The 19,265-nt window shown below is 56.9% G+C and overlaps 2 protein-coding genes and 1 long non-coding RNA gene across 4 annotated transcripts; 1 reads left to right on the forward strand and 2 right to left on the reverse strand.

Moving 5' to 3' along the window:
* Positions 1-1,179: 1,179 nt before the first annotated feature.
* OVOL1 (ovo like transcriptional repressor 1) lies at positions 1,180-11,525 on the reverse strand. 2 transcript variants are annotated; one of them, XM_066358080.1, is made up of 4 exons: positions 11,102-11,525; positions 3,872-4,089; positions 2,098-2,287; positions 1,180-1,840 (listed from the first exon to the last, which is right to left on the reverse strand). In XM_066358080.1, the coding sequence occupies exons 1-4, from the start codon at positions 11,199-11,201 to the stop codon at positions 1,545-1,547; spliced, it is 804 nt and encodes a 267-aa protein (XP_066214177.1). In that variant the 5' UTR covers positions 11,202-11,525; the 3' UTR covers positions 1,180-1,544. The 2 variants fall into 2 exon arrangements, with proteins under 2 accessions (XP_066214177.1, XP_066214139.1); XM_066358042.1 differs by lacking the exon at positions 11,102-11,525 and adding an exon at positions 4,442-4,645.
* LOC136387303 (putative transcription factor Ovo-like 1) lies at positions 4,797-9,472 on the forward strand. Its single transcript, XM_066358560.1, has 3 exons — positions 4,797-5,165; positions 5,873-6,005; positions 9,159-9,472. Exons 1-3 carry the CDS (start codon positions 5,130-5,132, stop codon positions 9,212-9,214), a joined length of 225 nt encoding a protein of 74 aa, XP_066214657.1. The 5' UTR covers positions 4,797-5,129; the 3' UTR covers positions 9,215-9,472.
* A 2,191-nt stretch (positions 11,526-13,716) lies between the features above and the next one.
* Positions 13,717-19,207, reverse strand: LOC136387321 (uncharacterized). Its single transcript, XR_010748103.1, has 3 exons — positions 18,455-19,207; positions 18,183-18,238; positions 13,717-13,885 (listed from the first exon to the last, which is right to left on the reverse strand). It is a non-coding gene; the product is annotated as an uncharacterized lncRNA (long non-coding RNA).
* Between the last annotated feature and the right edge of the window lie 58 nt (positions 19,208-19,265).

Raw genomic sequence — 19,265 nt, forward strand, 5'->3', positions numbered from 1 at the left:
ATAGAACTTCCAGAATATAGCAGCTCCCACACACTCTAAAATAAAATAAAATAATAAGAATCTTCCTTTGGGAGGGTGTCAGTGAGGCGCCTTGCTGCCCTCCCTGGGCACAGTCTGCCTGGAGTCTGGCTTCCTGGGCGGCCCAGCCGGCTGGGTTCTGGACCCCTTTCCAGTGCGTGTTCCCATTCTTCGGCAGGCTGGCTCCAACCCCTGCCCCGCTCCCCCCTTTGACGCACAGCCCTTTCCTGTTATTAGCAGGAAACCCAGCCTGGCCAAGGGAGCCTGGCTGAGTCCCTCAGGTGGGGCTGACTGGCCCAGAGATGGTGGCTCTCTCCTTAGGCACTCGAGACCCAGCTCTGCTATTTGAAAAACAATCAAGAAGAAAAAGCTACAAATATAACTTATTAACCATCTAATACTGTCCTCCCTCTACAGGTTCCTGATGTGTCTGGTTATTATTCTGACCCAATTCTTTGCTGCTGTCCTAGGGTTTCTGACTCAACCAGGAAAGAGCAGGCCTTGCGGCCCGGCCCTGGACTCCAGGAAGTGCTTCAGGCATGGACTCTGAGCCTCTCGAAGATCCGTCCCACCAGGCTCACCCCTAAAGTTGTTGCTGGACAAACCCTCAACCTCTAGAACGGTGAGTTCCACAAAATGTCCATTACCAGATTGGGAGGCCCTGGGTCAGCGGAGAAAGGCTATGGGAGAGAGCAGATGTGGCGCCATCCTGCAGGCAGGGGACGAGCAGGAGGGGCCGTGCATCCTCCAGGCAGGGCCCGAGGTGGGTCAGGGCAGCCTCCCCAGAGCCAAGGCCCAGAGGACGTGACGTGTGAAATGTCCAGGATAAATAGAACCGCATGGGGAGGGAGATAAGCTAGCTCTGTCGCTCTTAAAAATAGTTACCATCGGCACCAAAAATATATTAATATCTATACATTTGTCATCTTTAAAAAAAGGAAATAAAATCTCCTTGGCACCTTGTCATCGATTTCTTAAAAATGAGGTGATATATGGAAAGGCCTCCTGTGTGTGCATGTGCACGTGTCAACAGCCATGTACACGTGTGCATTCCGTCGAGGGCAAAGCCCCCGGCAACCCTGAGCATTAGAAGCACCACCAGGCAGGTTGTCACCAGCTCCTCCGTTGCTGCAGTCCACAGGGTGCTTTTTGCAGTGCTCCTGGCTGTGCAGTCCACGGGGGAGCAGCAGCCTCTGCCCCGGCTGCAGAGGCAGCTCAGAGGGTCACCCTCACATACCTCCTCTGGGAAGGAAGTCCTGTCTCTGTAGGTGAGCCACTCCGATTGAGGGCAGTCTTGGCCTGGCTCCCGCCCCAGACTTACACACTGCCTGGGCTTGGATCGGCCTCCGCCCATAAAACAAAAGTGTGAATATGAGCAGAGGCCAGTGCGGGGCTGAGGACATGTGCCTGGGGCTCCGGTCCTGATCACCCATGCTCCAGCAGGAGGCTGAGGAGGGCGCACTGGCCAGGCAGCAGGGTGGCCCCCGCGGCCCCTCTGGGGCCTGCCCGGGCCAGGGCACCGCCGCTCAGAGGTGGTGGTTGCTCTGCAGCAGGGAGGTGACGGTGTTCTGCAGGGCCACGGCCACCTTCTTGGAGGTCTTACGCAGCAGTGGGCTGTCAGGGTGGTGCTCCTTCAGGTGCAGGACGTGGCCCTCCTGGCTCTCGGACGTGCAGCCACACTCCTCGCACACGTACAGCTTGGCCCGCCGCTCCTTGTACGCGTACTTCTGCTGAACGCCATGGATCTTCTTGAGATGAGACTCCAGTGAGCAGCGCTGTGTGAAGGCCTTGTCACACAGGCTACATTTGTAGGGCCGCACGCCTACGAGGACAGGGCTGGGTGTCAGGGACCTGACAGCAGCTTCCCGGACACAGAAAGGCCAGGCTACTTGACCCTGAGGAAGAGGAAGGGACAGAGGCCTGTCCCTCGCCAGCTCCCCGAGGGAGCTAACCACTGAGCTGAGGAGGACTTCCGCCCAGAGCTCCAAGGTGTCCCTCCCCGGCTGCCTGCCCCCAGGGAGCAGGCCTTCCTGCAGTCCCCCTGTGGCCTCAGGTCCCCAACCACAGGGCTCCTCTCACCAGTGTGGGTGCGGACGTGTCTCTTCAGGTCAAAGGTGTCATTGAAACCCTTCCCACAGTAGGTGCAGAGGTGCCTTTTGACGTCATTGTGACACTTCATGTGGCGATTCAGCATGCGCTGGTAGGTGAAGGCCTTCTGACAAATGTGGCAGGTAAAAAGGTCTCCACTGGGACTGTCCCCCAGAGTCACCTGTGGGTGAAGACAGTCTTTGTGACGAATACCCAGGAACAGATTGGTAGATTGGGAGGGCACAGTGCCAGCCCCCAGACAGCCTAAGGAAAACACTGCCTACCCACAAGCTGCGTCTCTGTGCAACTGGCCCTGGGCCAGAAGGGACCAGGTCGGGCTCCGATCGGGCTCCTCTGTGGTTCCCAGCCCCCTTCAAGGCTGCCATCCAACCCCTTCTGTTCTGGCGAGGGGCAGCCAACTCCCTATATAAACAGCAGTTCATCCGCAGCAGCAATGCTACTTTCTAGAAAGTTCTCCCTTCACAAGCCCTCTAGTTTCTGTTTTCGTTCTATGCCTTAGGACAGAGAAGAAATGTCCCAGACATGGTCTCACGGTCCCCTGGGCAGCCGTTCCAGGCGGAGGCCCCTCCGGGTCAGCTCAGCCCTGCAGTTCTACCTGAGCCAGGCCTGGCAGGCTGTGGTTGGAGTCCCTTTACTATCCTGATAACTTTCTCACAAACAGTTTTCTTTTTCTTTCTTTTTTGTCATTATAGAAAATCTCAAATCTGTTCAGAAGTGGAGATGTGGTCTCGATGTTCCACCTCTGATCATGGTCTGAGATTGCTTGAACTTTGTGGGTGGCCCTGTTGCTGGCAGCTCCTCCTGAGCTCCCTGGGCACCAAATGCACCCCGTCACACCACAGCTCCTCCTCCTGTACGGCTCTGGCACCCGGGAAATGCCCCTTGTCGCCAGCTAGCCAAGACCAGGACTCACTCCAGCACACCTGCTCTCCTGTGGCCTGTGTTCTCTCTGCACTCTCTACCCACTGGGGCCCCGACTGGAGGAAGCGTGTACGGGGGACCAGGGCACATGTCTCGGTGGTTCCCCTTCTGTTACTACATACACTTGGCCTCCACGGGGAGCAGAGGAAGAAACAGCGTTCCGCTGCCAGTTTTCTCCAGCCTTTTGGCACACAGGATAGCGCTTTGAGAACCCTTCCACTAGATCAGGGCTGACAGGTGCTGCCGCGTCCCGGAGCCGTAGGAAGGTAGGCCCAGTCAGGGCGGCCCTGCTGTTTGGGTGCTCCTCAAAAGCAGGGGCATTTCCCTTGACTGGAGCACACTTACTCTTCCCAGGCCCGCGCTCCGTGCAAGGCCTCGCACGCTGCTAGCAGCCACTCACCGGCCTCAGCAGGCCGTCACCCACTGAGCGGACTCCAGACCTCACTCACAGTGCAGCCCAGACGGGGGCCCAGGAGAAGATGCTGAGCCAGCTTCATGTCCCCTGATTTTCCTTGGGCTTTGGTGTAAAGAGGTGGCCCCCCTTAAGGCCAGAAATAAAACTAAACCCCCAGAATGGGTCCCAAAGGGTTAAATGTCTTTTGAAACCCACTGCTTCTCCCCAAGGCTTTGCAGTCTCAGTTCAGACCCACTTTTCTTCTTGCTCAGCCCTGCCTCTGCCCAGCAAGGCTCACTGCTCTGCAGAGACCTGGACCCAGGTCCAAGGCCAGTCATTCCCTGGGTCTGGTTTGTGCCACCTCTCCCGGGCTAGCCACAGAGCTGCACATGTGCCTTTGGTCCTCAGAGACCGTGAGAGAGTCAGTACCTTCATCTTGGTGCGCAAGAAGCCATGATCTCTGCTCTGGGGGTCTGCCAAGCGGCCCATGTCTTCAGAGGGCAGTTGGGCCACCACGCAAGGTCCAGACGCCACACTATAGCTGGAGTCCCGAAGGCTCATGTCCAAAGCCAGGGGGCAAGAAGGGGGTTCAGCCACCGATGGCTCTGGTTCCAGGTAGGGCTGTGGTGGACAGAAGCCCAGGCTGACTGCAGAGAGAAAAACAGCCAGGTGAGGGGCTTGATGGACAAAAGGGGGTTCGGTGGGATTTCAGGAAGGTTCCCTGGCGGTGAGCTGGCCGGAACCTGGAGTGTCCATCCCGCCCCTCGCAGGCATGTGGCAGAGCCAGGCTACCCTGAGCCCACTGTGCACTGCACCTCCCTCCTGCCCCATTAAGGTAATTACAGGTGACGCCAGCCAAGCGCCACGACCCGCAGGTCTGCCCGCTGAGTAATTTGTGTCTTAGCGGAACTGGGAGGACCAAACCTGCCCTGCCAATTATCCCTCCAGAGTCGTCTGCTTGCCCCACCTGGGCCAGTCCCTCTGGATTCCAGGTCTCACCATGCTCCTTCAAGGACAAAGGGTACCCCTGGAGGCCCGGGCCACTCTGGGCCTCTCCTCTGGGCAGATGAAGCCACTGGCCTTGGAGGGATGGTGTTCTTTGCCCCATCCTCCTCGGACAGGCCAATTCCTGCTACTGTACCCCATCAGGGCACTGGGCTCCCCATTCCCGCTGGCCTGGCTTGGCAGGCAAACAGGCCAGGTGGGGTGGGGCAGGGAGGAGGTCAGGGAGCAGCAGGTGGATGCTACGTAACAGTCTCCTGGGCGCCCTGCCCAGTTGTTATGCAACCCTCCCCCACAGCAGGAACCGCTTGCTCGCTGGCTGCTGCAGTGAGGGCTGTCTCCCGCCCTCCACAGCACCGATACCTGGCAGCCTTTGACATGACCGCTCCCCACAGCAGACACCTCACACTCAACGGGGCCAGAGAGCCTTGACTCTAGTCTTGACTAGGGAGAAGGAAGAGTTCTCAGTGGCACAGAGGAAACAAGTTTTAAAGTTTATAGCTGGGGAAAACAATCTAATGTTTCAGTTTAGTCAAGATTTTTCTTCCAGAAAGGCTAAGCTCTGTACATAAAACCGATGAGCTAAGAACACGCTCAGGAGGAAAAAATCAAGAGGGGCGAAGAAAGAACGAATGAGTGTGCTTCAGGGAGGGAGACTCAGAAGATTGAGTGAGAGTGTCAAACCATGGCAAGGCCCTCTGCATCCCGCTGCCCACAGCTGGTGAGACGAGTAGACCAGGCCCCGGCAGGAGGGCCACTGCCCTCCCCTCCTCTCCCAGGACACTGCGACGGGGCCGGGGTGGACAGACAGGGATGGGGGGGAGGCAGAGGAACGTGCTAATGGAGGGTGAATATGAGAGCAATGAAGTTTCGGGAGAGGCGCTGGCCCTCGCCCCCTCAAAACACAACAAAGGTTTGACAGGGGAAGAATGCGCCAGCCTGCCGCCCAAAACCTGTTCTGCTGGCACTGGCGTCCGTCTGTCCGGGGGACTTTAATGAGCCACCTCATTCTGGGAGTTGATTCACCAGTGCCTGGCCCTGGCCTGGCCTCTGAGCTGGCATGGCGCCTCCTCAAGTCCTAGAAGGCACAACTCTCAGGGATCCCTCTTGTCTGGCTGCAGTGATGGCCGTCTGTGACTGCAGCACAGGGGCTGGGGGGGCACAAGGGCATGTCCGAGTGTTGGCAGCTTCTGTTGCCAGGCTAGCAGCTACTGGAGATCTTGGCTGAGAATCCAAAACCGAACAACAATTCTCATTTCTCAATCTAGACAGACGAACAGGAACCTCTACCCTCATGTGCAGGCAGTGGCGCTAGTCCAGCGGCTGCAGTAGTTGGGGCGCCCGATTTAATGTTTAAGCGGCCGCAGCCCCTCCCAATCTACCAATCTGTTCCTGGGTATTTGTCACAAAGACTGTCTTCACCCACAGGTGGCTCTGGGGGACAGTCCCAGTGGAGACCTTTTTACTTGCCACATTTGTCAGAAGGCCTTCACCTACCAGCGCATGCTGAATCGCTACATGAAGTGTCACAACAACGCAGCAGAGGGAGGAGGGACAGCAGGTGAGAGGGGTTGTGACTCTTGGTTCCGTTGCTGCAGTAGGTGGGGGTTCGTGGTTAGGGTTCTAAGGATCCACGCCATATTGGGAGGAGACCCTGTGCCTGCTTCTCCTATTATACAGAAATGTTTTTTTTTTCTTTCGTGACAGAGACAGAGAGACAGAGAGAGGGACAGATAGGGACAGACAGGAAGGGAGAGAGATGAGAAGCATAATTCTCCATTGCGGCACGTTAATTGTTCATTGATTGATTTCTCATATGTGCCTTGACTGGGGGCTACAGCAGACCGAGTGACCCCTTGTTCAAGTCAGCGACCTGGGGTTTCAAGCCAGCAACCTTTGGGCTCAAGCCAGTGACTATGATCCCATTCTCAAGCCAGTGACCCTGCACTTAAGCTGGTGAGCCCACGCTCAAGCCGGCAACCTCCGGGTTTTGAACCTGGGTCCTCTGTGTCCCAGTCTGATGCTCTATCCACTGTGCCACTGCCTGGTAAGGCTATTACCTAGAAATCTTGAAATGATGGTGTGGAGGAACTGGGGACAGGGTGTGAGCCTGCCTGCTTTGGCTTCTGTGCCTCCCCTCCCCCCACTGAGGGGGGCCTCCTGGCTGCCGGGTGGGGTGTTTACCTCAGTGCAGCTACCCCGCCAAACCTGTCTTCCCACCACCCTCATGAGCATGTCCCTGATGCTGCTGCACGCACAGGGAGGGGAGTGCTGTCCGTGGCGTGTCGCTCCTGTCACTGGGTGTCACTGAGTGGCCAGAGGCAGGAAGCAGAACTGGTTGGGCCCTGCTTGTGCGGCTCTGTCCCCTAATTAGATATTTCCGGCAAGGCGGTGGCTGCTGTGGCTACTCACTACCCTCCCACAGCTGTGAAGTGTGGCAAGGCCACACCAGCCGGGCCCTCTCCTCACTCCCTCAAGGGGTTTGTGGTTTCTCCTTCTGTTGGCCCAAGCTGTCTCCACCTGTATGACATTGAGGGTACAGGGCCAGAGCAGCTTCCCACCCAAGGACCTTCCCCTCCCGCACCCTCAGCAAGACCTGGCTCTCTTAGATTAAAAGTTACTGGGCCAAATACTGGATAGAGTGGCAGGTTCTGCTCCGTCTCAGGCCTCAGGTCAGGGCTGGGCACAAGGTCTGGTCCCCAGAGCTCTGGGGAGAGAGAGCAAGTGAAGCAGATGTGAGGACGCATAGCCTCTGACCAAGGGGCTGGGGCCAACCTTGGGGGCAGTGGTGTTCGCTCGGCCCTGAATGGCGTGGGGGAGCCCAGTGTGTCAGAACAGCCCAGGTTGGTGTGAGGCGGACACCCTTATCAGCAAGGGCAGGGGTCTCATGTACGTCTCCTCCAGCCCCAGCAGGTCACCTAGCAGTGCCCGAGAAGAGGCCAGTGCCAGCCAGCTGGAGGAATTGGGGACACAGCCACAGCCATGGAAACATAATGGGTCTGCCTCTCATCCTGGTGTTTCTGTTCTACAACCGTCAAGTTTTTCAAGTTTTTCTCTCAGGCAGTGTCCCTTCTCTTCCCTGCTTCCCAACTGCTTTTCACACCGTGTCCATAATGAAGTTGAAATTGCTTACTTTAGCCCTCACACTAGGTCCGGTCCTTCCTACCACCCTGTCTAGCACAGGGCTGGGCATCCCTGTGGGGCTTCACACAGACTTGTTGGAAGTGAACAGCGTTAAAAAGGAACCCTGACATCAACAAAGCCCATGGTTCACTTTGGTCCTCCCTTGCCCAAAGGACTAGCTCTTTTTCTGGGACAAATAGCCTGGCAGGATTCCGCCTTGGGTCACCCAAGCTGGGGACAAACAGCTTGGTAGTTTGGGTGATGGCACCCCATGGGACAAGTAGAAGTCCCATCTAGCCCCCCTGCTCAGGCCCAAGTTGCTCTTCTGCCCCCATCTACTGTCTGGCTGTCCACTCTCCCAGTCTTGCCCCCTGGAGAGCACGGCTGACATGTCCTCCACTCCCAACACTTCCTAGGAATGATAATCTCTCCCCGCCTCCACACGTGTATTCTGGGACCCAAAGCTGACTTTCTCAGCCTTTCTGATTTGGCCTGGAAAAAGTGCTGCCAATGTCCCCACACTGTCCAGTGAGGGCCAGGCTAAGGAAAGGCCAGTCTCCCTCCTCCGGGTGTTCATGTGCTGATGAGCCGGCAGAACAGCCGGCAGAGGCTCCAAGCAGAGGAGCTGGTGGGTGGGGGCCTGGAAGAGGCCTGGGATGCTCACGGTCAAGAGGACATCCTTCCAGCGTCCAGGCTCTGGCTACCTTCGGGACGCTTTCTGGTCTTGCGAGATTGCCTCAGTGCGGCTTGGAGGACCTGATCGGAGCTTCCCCTTCCGTCTATGACAGGGAATTTGGCCCCCGGGTCCAGGTGCCCAAGTTCATCCTCAAGAAACCAGCATTACTCCCTGCATGCCACAGTCAATATTGACATAACAAAGGAGAAATGCCAGGGGAGACTAGGGGGAAAGAGGAGTGAAGGGCCCCAAGAAGTAGCATCTTAACCTTAATTGCAGACCCTTTCAACGTTCCCAGCATGAGTGGAGCCATCTCCTCCCCACTGTGGCCCTCCAGCTACTTCTGGGCTTTTCCCTGGCTCTGGGAGGAGAGTGCGGCCCAGGGAAAGGTTGTGCCCAGGGGTGGGGAAACTCTTGAACTGTACCTTAGGTATAAAGGTGGGAGTGCTGGTCAGACTGGGGCCCTGGAGTCTGAGCAGCTGGGCTGGGGCCGAGACCTTCAGTCAGTAAAAAACCAAAAACTTCCAGGTGCTCTCTGATGCTAAGGGTCTCCAGGGGCCCTGGCAGGAAGGTTAGACCTCAGACACTTCCCTGTTCCCCAGCCCTTCCAGCGCCTCTCTCAGGGGGAACAGAGGGGTCAGTGCTTAGCTGGTCATAACGTGTCCAGTCTGTGAGGTGGGGTGAAGGAAACGTGCCCAGCTGGCTCCCGGGGTCACAGTCGACTGGTGATGGATGGCCTAGCCAGGGAACAGGCTACACCCCCCCCCCCCCCCAGCCATCTGAGCCAACTAAGCGTGGCCCGAGAACATTCCATTTCTCATTTCCAAAAACTGTGGGAAAATTCTCCAGCGGACCACATGGCTGTTGAGGCAAAATTAAGCTCTTTAACTTCTACCTTTTGCTTTGACCCCACAGGACTCTCCCTTGTCACAGCAATGAGGACAAAGTCTCACGTGCACCCTCCAGGTTAGACCCTCGCCCAACATCTGGGGACCATTCTGCAGTCAGCAGCCTACAGGTCCCCCTCGCCTGGACAGCAACAGCAGGTGACACAGACACCCAGATGCCCTCCTCTGCAGCCAGTGGTCTCCTCAGGCACTCCCCTTAAGGCCACCAGAACCCTAGTGGGAAAATCACTAGGGCGAAAGAAAGTCAGTGATTTCAACAAACGAATTTCTTTGTCCTTTGTCAAAGTCAACACATGATCTGTTCCTGATTGGGATGCGAAATAAAACTAAAAATAACAGCCCGCTGAGTTTCACGCAAGGCTTCAGCTCACCTTTACCACAGTACAAATTCAATTTATCAGATCCCAAGGAGCAGCTAGGCAGCAAGTCAAACAGGTGAGGAAGGAGGCAGGCGGAAGGAAGTGGCTCCCGGCTGCACCGGGCCCTTCTGGACGTGGGACACCAGCCACCTTGCCAGGGAACTTGGGGAAGCAAAAAACTATAAACATCAGGCTTGGCCCACACTCTCATCCACCTGTGAGGAGGCAACTCACTTTCCCGTTTGTCTCAGTTCCCCACTGAAGTACCCTGTGGCACAGTGAAGGTGACGATAGAAAAGGGGTGTCAGGGCTTGAGATAAGGATGAACTGTGCAACATCCCGTCAGCGTTTCAGGCCTTTGGAGCTTGGTGGATCAGGCCACAAAGCTCTCCCCACTCAACCAAAAATGTATTTCTAAGAGAAACCGAGGCAAGAGCCCTCACAGGGCCTTCACCGCCTTCATTTCACTACTTTCCTACAGCCTGGGGCGGTGCCAGGGAGCCAGCAGATCAAGGGTCAAAGTCGGTTGGTTAATTACAACCTCTCCCCCCTTGGAGGAGCTGGACGTGTGTTCGGCACACCCCCTCCCCCGCTCCACCCCTAAAGCCTGAGGAGGGGGCTTTACGAACGAAACTGACTTTCTACAGACCGAAGATTTTGGTGGGGGTGGGGAGGCCGCTAGGAGCAGAAGCGTTCTTTGGACTAATAGAGGAAGATGCCGCTGGAGTTAGAAACAACTCGGGTTACTCATTCAAAGTGCACTCCGACGCCGCGGTCAAGGCGTCTTCCAAAAATAAACTGGGTGCACCAGCTTCTCCGGCCTGGTCCCCTTGGCTGTGGGGTGGCCTCCTTAACACCACTTTCGGCTCAGTTGTGTCCTCCGCAAGGTTGGAGGAGGCTCGCTTCTAACAGAGTGAGACCTGATCCCACCTTTGTCTTCAGACCAAGTGGGGTGCAGCCGAGCGCCTTCCCTTCGGCCTCTGCGAACCCTGCTGGCCGACCCTCACCGCGCGCGACCTTCTGGCCACCAGTGTTGTAGGGAGAGGGAGAGATCAATGAAGGCGGCTTACACTGAATCTTCTCTTACATTTTGCACAAATCTCAGCTGAAACTCCGCTAGCTTCCTGCCCCCCAGAGTGGCATTGTTTCAGTGCCCTCTTCCCGACTCATAAAAGTACCGACTTTCTAGGTTTACGACGCGAGAGTGGAGGGTCCCCGGAGCGGTGACACACCCGGCTGCCTCCCCTCCGCCGTAGCCCGGGCCGATAGAGGGAGGGAAGCACCGCTCCGACCCGCGCGCCTCGGGACGGGCCTGCTGCCGGCCCCGCCACGGAGCCTGGCAACTGCTCTGCCCGAGACCTGGCGTTCCAAGGCCCCCCGTCCCCCGCCCCCACCCGCATCTCCTTCCGCTGCCCCAGCCTTCCCCTCCCCCCGCGCCGCGGGCTAACGGGGCTGCGGCCGCTTAAACATTAAATCGGGCGCCCCAACTACTGCAGCCGCCGGACTAGCGCCACTGCGCCCCGCACGTCCGCCTCCTCGACGGGGCCCCAGGCTGCAGGGCGGGGTGGGGGCCCGCGGGTCGGTGCCTCACCTGGCACATAGATCTCGCCGCGCTCCTCGTCGGGGAGCTCGCTCCAATTCCTCTTGCACGTGGAGACGCACGGCTTCTTCACCAGAAACGCGCGGGGCATTTTCGAACCCTGCTCGCCCGGCACCGTCCACTTCCGTAACCAGAGCCAGCACCGTCCCACCTTTCCCTAGGTGGGCTGGAGGCGGCCGGGGGAGGGCTCAGGTCAGGGAGAGAGTCGCCAAAGCGCTCCGGCGCTTCGCCGAGAGACCGTGTCCCCGACGCTGCGCGCGTTTCCAACTCTTCCGAACGAGGTCTCCCGCAGCCAGGTGCACCGGACGAGGGGGAAGCGGCAGGTAAGCGTTTCGCGTCTCGACTGGTGTCCCCCACGGCCGCTCGGGAAGTCTTAAAGTGCGAGCCGGACGGACGGGTTCACGCTTTATTGGCTCGCGGCTGTGTGTGTTGGTGGCTGGGGCGGGGAGCGGGGGTGATCTGAGCTAATTAGCTTGGAGTGGCTGGGGGAGCAACGGCGCATGCGTTGGGAAATAACGGTGACAACCCACCTATTTGTTACCTGTCGAACCGGTTTTCATTCCGCTGCTGGTGAGGTGGCCTCGCGGCCTGGGCGGGGTGGCCGTGCGGAGGCAGGGGGCGGGCGCAGGGCACCCAGTCCCCGGCTGCCCAACCGGCCAAGCCACCGCCCGCCCGTCCGAACTCCTCGCCGGGGTGCAGCGTTCGCCAACGGGATTTGGGAGTTTCGAAGGGAGCAGGGGAAGGGAGGAGGCAACGTTATTTGCACCGGCGCTCGCACGCTCTGCGGGTGATGAAATGAAACTCACCTAACTGGGTCCAGCCCGGCCCGGCGCGCCCCGGGCGCCTGCGGAGGCACGAAACTGTCGGGCGGGAACGGGCGGCCTGGCCCACACTTGTTGAACCCGGCCTGGGCCCAGGTGGCCCAGGATACAAAAGGCCTGGCTGAGGCATTCGTGTTTCAGCTCAGAGGTATTTGCTTGCCGCGGGTTGGGTTCCGTGCGGGAGGGCACACGGGGCCGCAGGAGCGCCCAGCTACATTCCCCCCCCCCCCCCCCCCCCCGCGGACAGGCGGCTACAGGGCTGCAATAGAAAACGGTGAGCGCTGGCGGGAAAGTCTGGAAGGCTTCCTGGAGGAGGAAGGCATTTAAACCACTGTGCATACACTGAGATCCTGAAAGATGCCAGGGCCTTAATCATTGGAGCTTACACAAGCGCAAAAACTCTCATCTTTGTCCCAAACGGACGGATTTCAGGTACAGAAAGGCTGGAGGGCCACGGACTCCTTACGAAGTCAAACCCAGCCCGCCTGCAGCCAGGACAGGAAGCTCATGTTGGCTTCCCCCCATAGCCCACCCTTGGCTGGGGTTCGGCCTGGGCTCACCCACTCAAACCATTCATCCTGCAATGCTCAGTCTCCATTCCCAGCTGGAGAGAGACCCACTGTCCTCAAAACCTGCAGGCTGGTGGCTTCCATGAGACTTGTCACTGATATTTTGGAATCAACTGAACAACTCTTACCAACTGACAGCCAGGGCAGGAAAGGGACCCCTTTCTCTTTTTAGCTCTCTCCCTGCCCCATATAAAATAAACATCTCAGTCCCTGTCACACATGCACCTTCCTCACATATTAAGTGTTTGCTGGAACAGCCCTGGCCAGATAGCTCTATTGATTGGAGCATTGTCCCGAAGTGCAGAAGTTGCTGGTTTGATCCCTGGTCAGGGCACATACAGAAACAGATGTTCCTGTCTTTCTCCTGCTCACTCCCCTCTTCACTCTAAAATCAATAAAATAAACATTAAAAAAAAAGTTTGCTGGAACAAATTAAGAGGAAATGAGTCTGAGAAATGAATTCATACAGTTCAAAAGTCATGTCTGACCTGTGGTGGCGCAGTGGATAAAGCGTCGACGACCTGGAAATGCTGAGGTCACCGGTTCGAAACCCTGGGCTTGCCTGGTCAAGGCACATATGGGAGTTGATGCTTCCAGCTCCTCCCCCCTTCTCTCTCTCTGTCTCTCCTCTCTCTCTCTCTCTCTGTCTCTCCCTCTCCTCTCTAAAATGAATAAATAAGTAAAAAATTAAAGAACAAAAAAATTATTAAAAAAAAAAAAGTCATGAGTGAAAGGAGGGGTAGCATACTGATGGTGGACTTTCAGGCATCTAGTCCAAGAGGATAGCTTATCAGGGAACTGGCTTCCAGAGGCCCTTGACACCACTGTGCACGCGCGCACACGCGCGCACACACACACACACACACACAGGACTTCTGTGGAGCGTCCAACTGGGGGGGGGGGGGCTGGGAAGAAAATGAACCACTTCCATCCCTTCCTGCAAGTTTAGCCAAGGGGCTTTCCTTTCTGTTTCCTTGTCTGTCACCTGAGAATCCTATCACTTACCTCCTAGGGTCCCTGCAAGGGGGGTGTGGGCTTGGGCACGGGGCTTACTATTTATCCCTTCTCTTTCCTTTCTTAGGGCTCGGCCTTCCATTCTTACCCGGGCCTGTTTCCTTAAGTGAGCACCTACTATGCACTTATCTTCTGAATAAATCCTGGAGAAACAACACGAATACAATCTGTCTAGGAGAGAGGTGAATTTAGTTCATTTTCTCTGTAAATATTTATTGAACACTTTGGTTGTGCCCGACTCTGGTAGTGGCTGGTACACAGTCGGTGCTTAGTGAGTACTCTGTTGCAGTCTTCAGGGATGACCACGGACACAAGAGGCAGTCTTTTTCATGGGCAGGGTGGGGTGGGAAGAGCAACTCAAATGTCTCCTCCTGTGGAAAGACAGTTACACAGTGTTTGGAATGAGGCCACAGGAGAGAGGGATGTTTGCCCATGCCATCCACTGCTCTAGCTCCATACCGATGACTGTGTTGAATGAATGAATATCTTATTTTTCTTGATTCATGTGATCCAGTCAGCCTTTCATGTTCCAACTTTTGGTATAGGCATGGGGTCCAGAGCAGAGTTCTTCATGATAAGGAGAACAGCAGTGCAAGTTCAATGACAAAGGCAACTGGAATTGGCTGTCAGCGAGAGACTAGAGTGGTGGGGACTATGGAGAGTGTGCCTATCTAAAGGGGCGGTGACAATCATGTTATCTGAGCATAAAAACCCAATGTGGCTGCATCTGTCCATTTTTCAAAAGAAGTGGAAAATACAGATTTGTATGTGAACACTATCAGTTTTTAAAAGTTGACTCCATTTTTTTAAAAAACATAGAATGAGTCAAACAAAATACCTATGTGGGTCAGATTTGACTCAGGCTGCTGGCGTGTGTGACCCGTGCTTCACGGGCAGCTCAGGAACCACTGTGTGTGAACTTGGTAAACACGAGCTGAACAAGTAGCTCCAAGAGGGCAGCACCTGTCTGTCCACACAGCGCCAGTTTGATCTCCTTTATTCATTCATTCCTTAATTTAGTCAACAAGTATTTAGTGAACACCAACCACATAGAAGGCATTGGGGATTCTGTGATGCAAGGTAAACAAAAAACTGAAGAAACTTATCAGTGTGACACAGGACTTTAGTGACAGGACAGTGACAGGCCGGGTGCTGAGGCCCAAATGGGAGGCAGGAGCCAGCTGTGCCTCCGAGCAGGGAAGAGGCGGTGGCTCGGAACAGCTGGTGCGAAGGCCTGAGTGGGAGTAAGCCCAGTGTGTGCGACGGACCAAAGGGCAAGGCGGCCAGTCTGCAGGGAATGGAAGGGTGTGGGAACTGAGGTTGCAGAGGCAGGCTGGCCACACCGTGGTAGGCTCAACGTGGTGGGAAGGCTGGGGGTCTGAGAGTTGGGGCAGGGCTGAGGGGTGAGAGTGGCAGGGAGACCAGTAAGGGAGGCCCCTGTAATAACCCAAGCCAGAGGTGATGGCGGCCTGGGCCAGCTGCGCACAGAGTGGTGGAGTGGTGGCTGGTACTTGCCTTTGGCGCGTGCTGCCATACGGAGCAGCCCAGGGAGAGAGAGCGAGGGCAGGATTTGGATGGAGAGAGCAGAAGGGTTGGCATCAGCTCTTCCTGTCCTCAGAGAAGGCTTCTGGGAAGAGCCGGGATGGTGTGGAGGCTGAAGGCGGGGGGGCTTCTGCTTGCTGAGATGTGTGAGATGACAAGCAGGAAGGAGCACCCAACCAGGCAGGGCCCCAGACTCTTCGTCTTGGGGGACCTGGGCCAAGCCACTCAACCTGTTTACACGTCCATGGAATGGGGCTCCTAGTTCCAGCTCTGCTCCTCAGAGCTCTTGAGTGATGCTGCCAATTTGTTTTCGCCCAAAAGGCTAGCTGCCCTAAAAAATGGACTCAGCCGTAAAGCAGTTAAGCGGTGCCTGACAGCAACACCGTGGAGGCTGCAAAGCCCCTAACATATGAAGTGCTGTGGGTGACTGACTCCGTCTCTTATTGAGGTTCTGCCCATGAGCCTCTCAGTCCACTGCCATTGCCATGGAGCCAGGGCTTCTTAGGGCCTGGCGGGTAGTGGGGTAGGGGATGCATGTGGATAGAAAGCTCCTCAGGTGGAGTGGGGAGCCATGGGCAGGGGAGCAGGCGCCCTGAGCCACCCCGAGCCTTGGAATGGTGTATGGAGAGCCATATGTTTCTGTCGGAGGAGGTCTGAAGCCTGGTTAGGCTCACCACTGTGGCTGTGTCTGACCTGCCAGGCCGATTCCACCCTCACAGTTCTCACAGCCTTCCCCGCCGTAGATGCTGTAACCATCTCAGATACTCAGGGCCAAAGCCTGGGGTCATCCCACTTCCCTCTTCCCTCACCCCACACAGCAACACACCAGCAAGTCCTGTCAGCCCCCAAGTCACTGGCGTCTGCCCACACCTCCATCTCCATGGTTACCACCCTGGTGTAAGCCCCTGTGCCATCTCACCTGGACCACTTATTGGCCTCCTGACCCAGCTCAATATCTCCCCTCAACTCAAACCCTTCTGTGTAATAAAGTCCTCAAGGCCTGAAGGCCAGGCACAGTCTGGCTCCTGGTGGCCTCCTGACCCTATGCCCCTCCCCTCCCCTCCCTGGAACACTTTTCCCTCTTGTCAATCAGGTTTCAGCCAAATGTCTCCTTTTCTGAGAGGCCTCACTGACTACCCCAGCTAAATCCTTGTTCCCAGTCACCTCTGTTCCATTTCCCTATTCTGTTTTGTTTTACTTTTTGAGAGAGAGAGAGAGAGAGAGAGAGAGAAGCACCAACGTATTGTTCCACCTAGCTGTGCCATTGATTGCTTCTCACATGTGCCCTGAGCCGGGTTGGAACTGGCATCCTTAGGATCGAGCCGGCCACCCAGATGCTGCAGGGCAGCACTCTGTCCACTGCACCACTGGCCAGGACACCCTGTTCTGTTTTCTTTGCAGCATCTTTGTTGTCTGTCCCCTGCCCCTTGTCTAAGTTCTGTACAAGAGGGACCTCTCTGAACACTGTTGGTAGCTTCATTTAGGTATAATTTATATACCATAAAACTTACCCGTTTAAAGTGTACAATTCAGTGGTTTTTAGTATCTTCACAGAGTTGTGCAACCACCACCCCAAATGAAATCCTATACCCATTAGCAGTCACTCACCAGTCCTCCCAACCCCTGGCACCCACCACACTACTCTGCTTTCTCTCTATGGATTTGCCTGTTGGCATGTACTTGCCCAGGCCAGATGGTTCAGTTGGTAGAACATCATCCCAAAGCACAGAGGTAGCGAGTTCGATCCCTGGTCAGAGGACATACAGGAACAAAGCAGAAAAAATCCTTGTACCTCCCCTGGCTGGGTAGTTCATTTAGTTAGAGCGTCATCCTGATATACCAAGGTTGTGGGTTCGATTGCGGGTCAGGGCACATACAAGAATCAACCAAGGAATGAATGAATAAGCGTTACAACAAGTTGATGTTTCTTTCTCTTTCACTTTCTTGCCCTTCCTCTCTCTCTCTAGAATAAAAAAGAAAAAATATCCTTGTACCCCCAATGCCCAGTACTGTAGGATGGATTGGTCACATCCCCCATTTTACAGATGAGGAAACCAAGGCTCAGAACCCCTCAGGAAACTGTGTTTAGTATCTCCCAGAACTGGGCTGCACTGGGGAGGATGGAAACTCAGCAGGAAGAGAAGCCATGAAGTGTGGGCATCGAGTGGGGGGCTCCCTTCTCAGCCACTTGACTGAGGCCCATACCTGGGCATCTCTGGGGGGTCACTTTCAGGGGCAGGTCTGCTGACTGCTGATTAAGGGAACATTCATGCTCTCAGTGCCAGGGATAGGCCAGCACCGCCCTCCCACAGGGAGCAGGGTAGACAGGTGAGGGCAGAGCCCATCCCAGGTTCAGGACACCAGAGAGGGTCGAAGGCAGCTGGTGTGGGAGGAGGGCCAAGTCAGGAGCAGTGAGGGGCTGTCTGCCGAAGCCTGGGCTCCACCTCTTAGGAGTCTTGTGACTTTGGGCAAGTGATTGCATCTCTCTGGGCTTTCTTTTTCCCATATGTAAAGGGTGCCCGTCCTTGGGTACCTCAGGGTTGCTGTGAGCCTGTGAGTCCATGTGGATGTACCCACCAGAGCACTGGGCACCACATGTGGGTGTTCTCCCTTCAAGGACACAAAGGAGCCAAGGATCCGAAAGCTGGCGGCTGTCAGAAGCTGAGGGGGGGGGGGGGGGCAGAGCCAGCATCAGATTTCCTGACCCTTTGAAGCCTGTCTCCTCAACTGTAAAAGGGGTTTAATAATCATTCCTCCCTCTCTGTGAGAGGAGAGGGCTGGGGATGTGCAGTTATCAGCACCCTCTGGGCCTCAGACAGGGAAACCAGACAGGCCCCCTCCCAGGGCCGCTCTCATCCTGGCCTCTTTCATCTTAGGCTTAATTAGCCAGGCTGCCCCGCCCCATGGCCTCTTGGGTAGGAGTCATCACTCCCATTTTATAGACGGGGAAACTGAGGCACCTAGGGGGAAGTGGTTTGGAGCTGCTGCCTGTGAGTCAACTGCGGAGTCAGGGCCCAGAGGAGCTGGGACCAGGCTTTCCAGCTGGACCTGTCCCTCAGGGTGGACCTTGTCTTCATTCCCCTGGCACCAAGAAGGCTTCTTTTCCAACTACCCACCACGACCTGCCTCCTCCCACTTGGAGGGCAGCCGGATGCGGGAGGCAGGGGGAGGGACCTCTGAGCCTGGAGGAAGGAGAGAAACTAGTTAGCAGCTGCTAACATGGTGGCTCAGGCCTGTTTCATCTTCAAAGCCGGCTAATTAGAGTCAGAGGCCTTAGGCCAGCGGGCTGCTGTTCTGTACCCTGGAAACCTGCGGTCATTGGGGCATCGGCCCAGGAGAGGCTCCTAGGGAAGCCCCTGGACCACCAGCTTGATGCGCCCAAAAGCCCTGATCCAGACCTCTGGAAGTCAAGTGTTGAGTTCCCGCACTGCTAGGCCCCAGGTCTTCCGCAGCAAGGCCTCGGTTTCCCCGTTGGTGCTAGGCATGCAGTACCATGACCCTGTGACACGCCAGGCCCTGCCACTCCGCACGTCCGCATCCCGTTGTTTTTGTCCCTCCAGCTTTACCCTAGCCTGGCTGCCGCGACCGTGACCGACCGTCGATGCCTCCTATGGCAAAAGTCAGCAGCTTCCTCCCGCCGCGACCCGGGCGCCGGTTCCGCGCCCCCAAGCAGAACGGGTGGGGGGCCCGGCCGGCGTCGGAGAAGCGAAGCCAAGCCCTGAGGCGCCCGCCTGACCGGTTTAGCCAGGGCCGTGGCGCGCGCTTACTGCGGGCGCCCTGGCACCGCACCTTGCACACCCCCCAGTGGCCACCCTGGGAGCACGAGGACCCGCACCCTACGCCACCTTCATGGGCCGCGCACGGCAGGCGTGGGGTGCGGTGCGCCCGGGCGCCGGCGGGGGGCGCGCTAGTTACCATCGGCGCCAGCCGGGCTGTCGTTGTCCACCCGAGGGCCCTGGGATTACAATTTGCGAGCTGGGGGATCCCGGCGTCTGGTAGCAGGGCCACCCATCTCCACAGCCCCTGCCCAGGCCTGCGGCAGTTTCGGAGAAGGGGGGCCTGCCCGCAGCGGGACAGTTACTCAGCCCCAGCGAAACCAGCGAGTCGGCACCTGCCGGCGGGGCGGGAGAAGAAGGCGGAGGCCCCGTTACCGCCCCGCCCCCCTCCCGCGCGGGGCCTGCCCGGCTCCGGCCTCCCACGCGCCCCGCG

The sequence above is a fragment of the Saccopteryx leptura genome, chromosome 1 (genome assembly GCF_036850995.1).
Source record: "Saccopteryx leptura isolate mSacLep1 chromosome 1, mSacLep1_pri_phased_curated, whole genome shotgun sequence".
NCBI lineage: Eukaryota > Metazoa > Chordata > Mammalia > Chiroptera > Emballonuridae > Saccopteryx > Saccopteryx leptura.

Coding starts and splice junctions, on each gene's coding strand:
- OVOL1 (XM_066358042.1), bottom strand. CDS start 4,550: ATGGGGCAAAGAACACCATCCCTCCAAGGCCAGTGGCTTCATCTGCCC. Junction 4,090..4,441: donor TTTGTCCTTGAAGGAGCATG/GTGAGACCTGGA, acceptor TTCTCTCTGCAG/TCAGCCTGGGCTTCTGTCCA. Junction 1,841..2,097: donor ACACGTCCGCACCCACACTG/GTGAGAGGAGCC, acceptor CTGTCCTCGTAG/GCGTGCGGCCCTACAAATGT.
- LOC136387303 (XM_066358560.1), top strand. CDS start 5,130: ATGGCAAGGCCCTCTGCATCCCGCTGCCCACAGCTG. Junction 5,166..5,872: donor CATCCCGCTGCCCACAGCTG/GTGAGACGAGTA, acceptor CTTCACCCACAG/GTGGCTCTGGGGGACAGTCC. Junction 6,006..9,158: donor AGAGGGAGGAGGGACAGCAG/GTGAGAGGGGTT, acceptor TTGACCCCACAG/GACTCTCCCTTGTCACAGCA.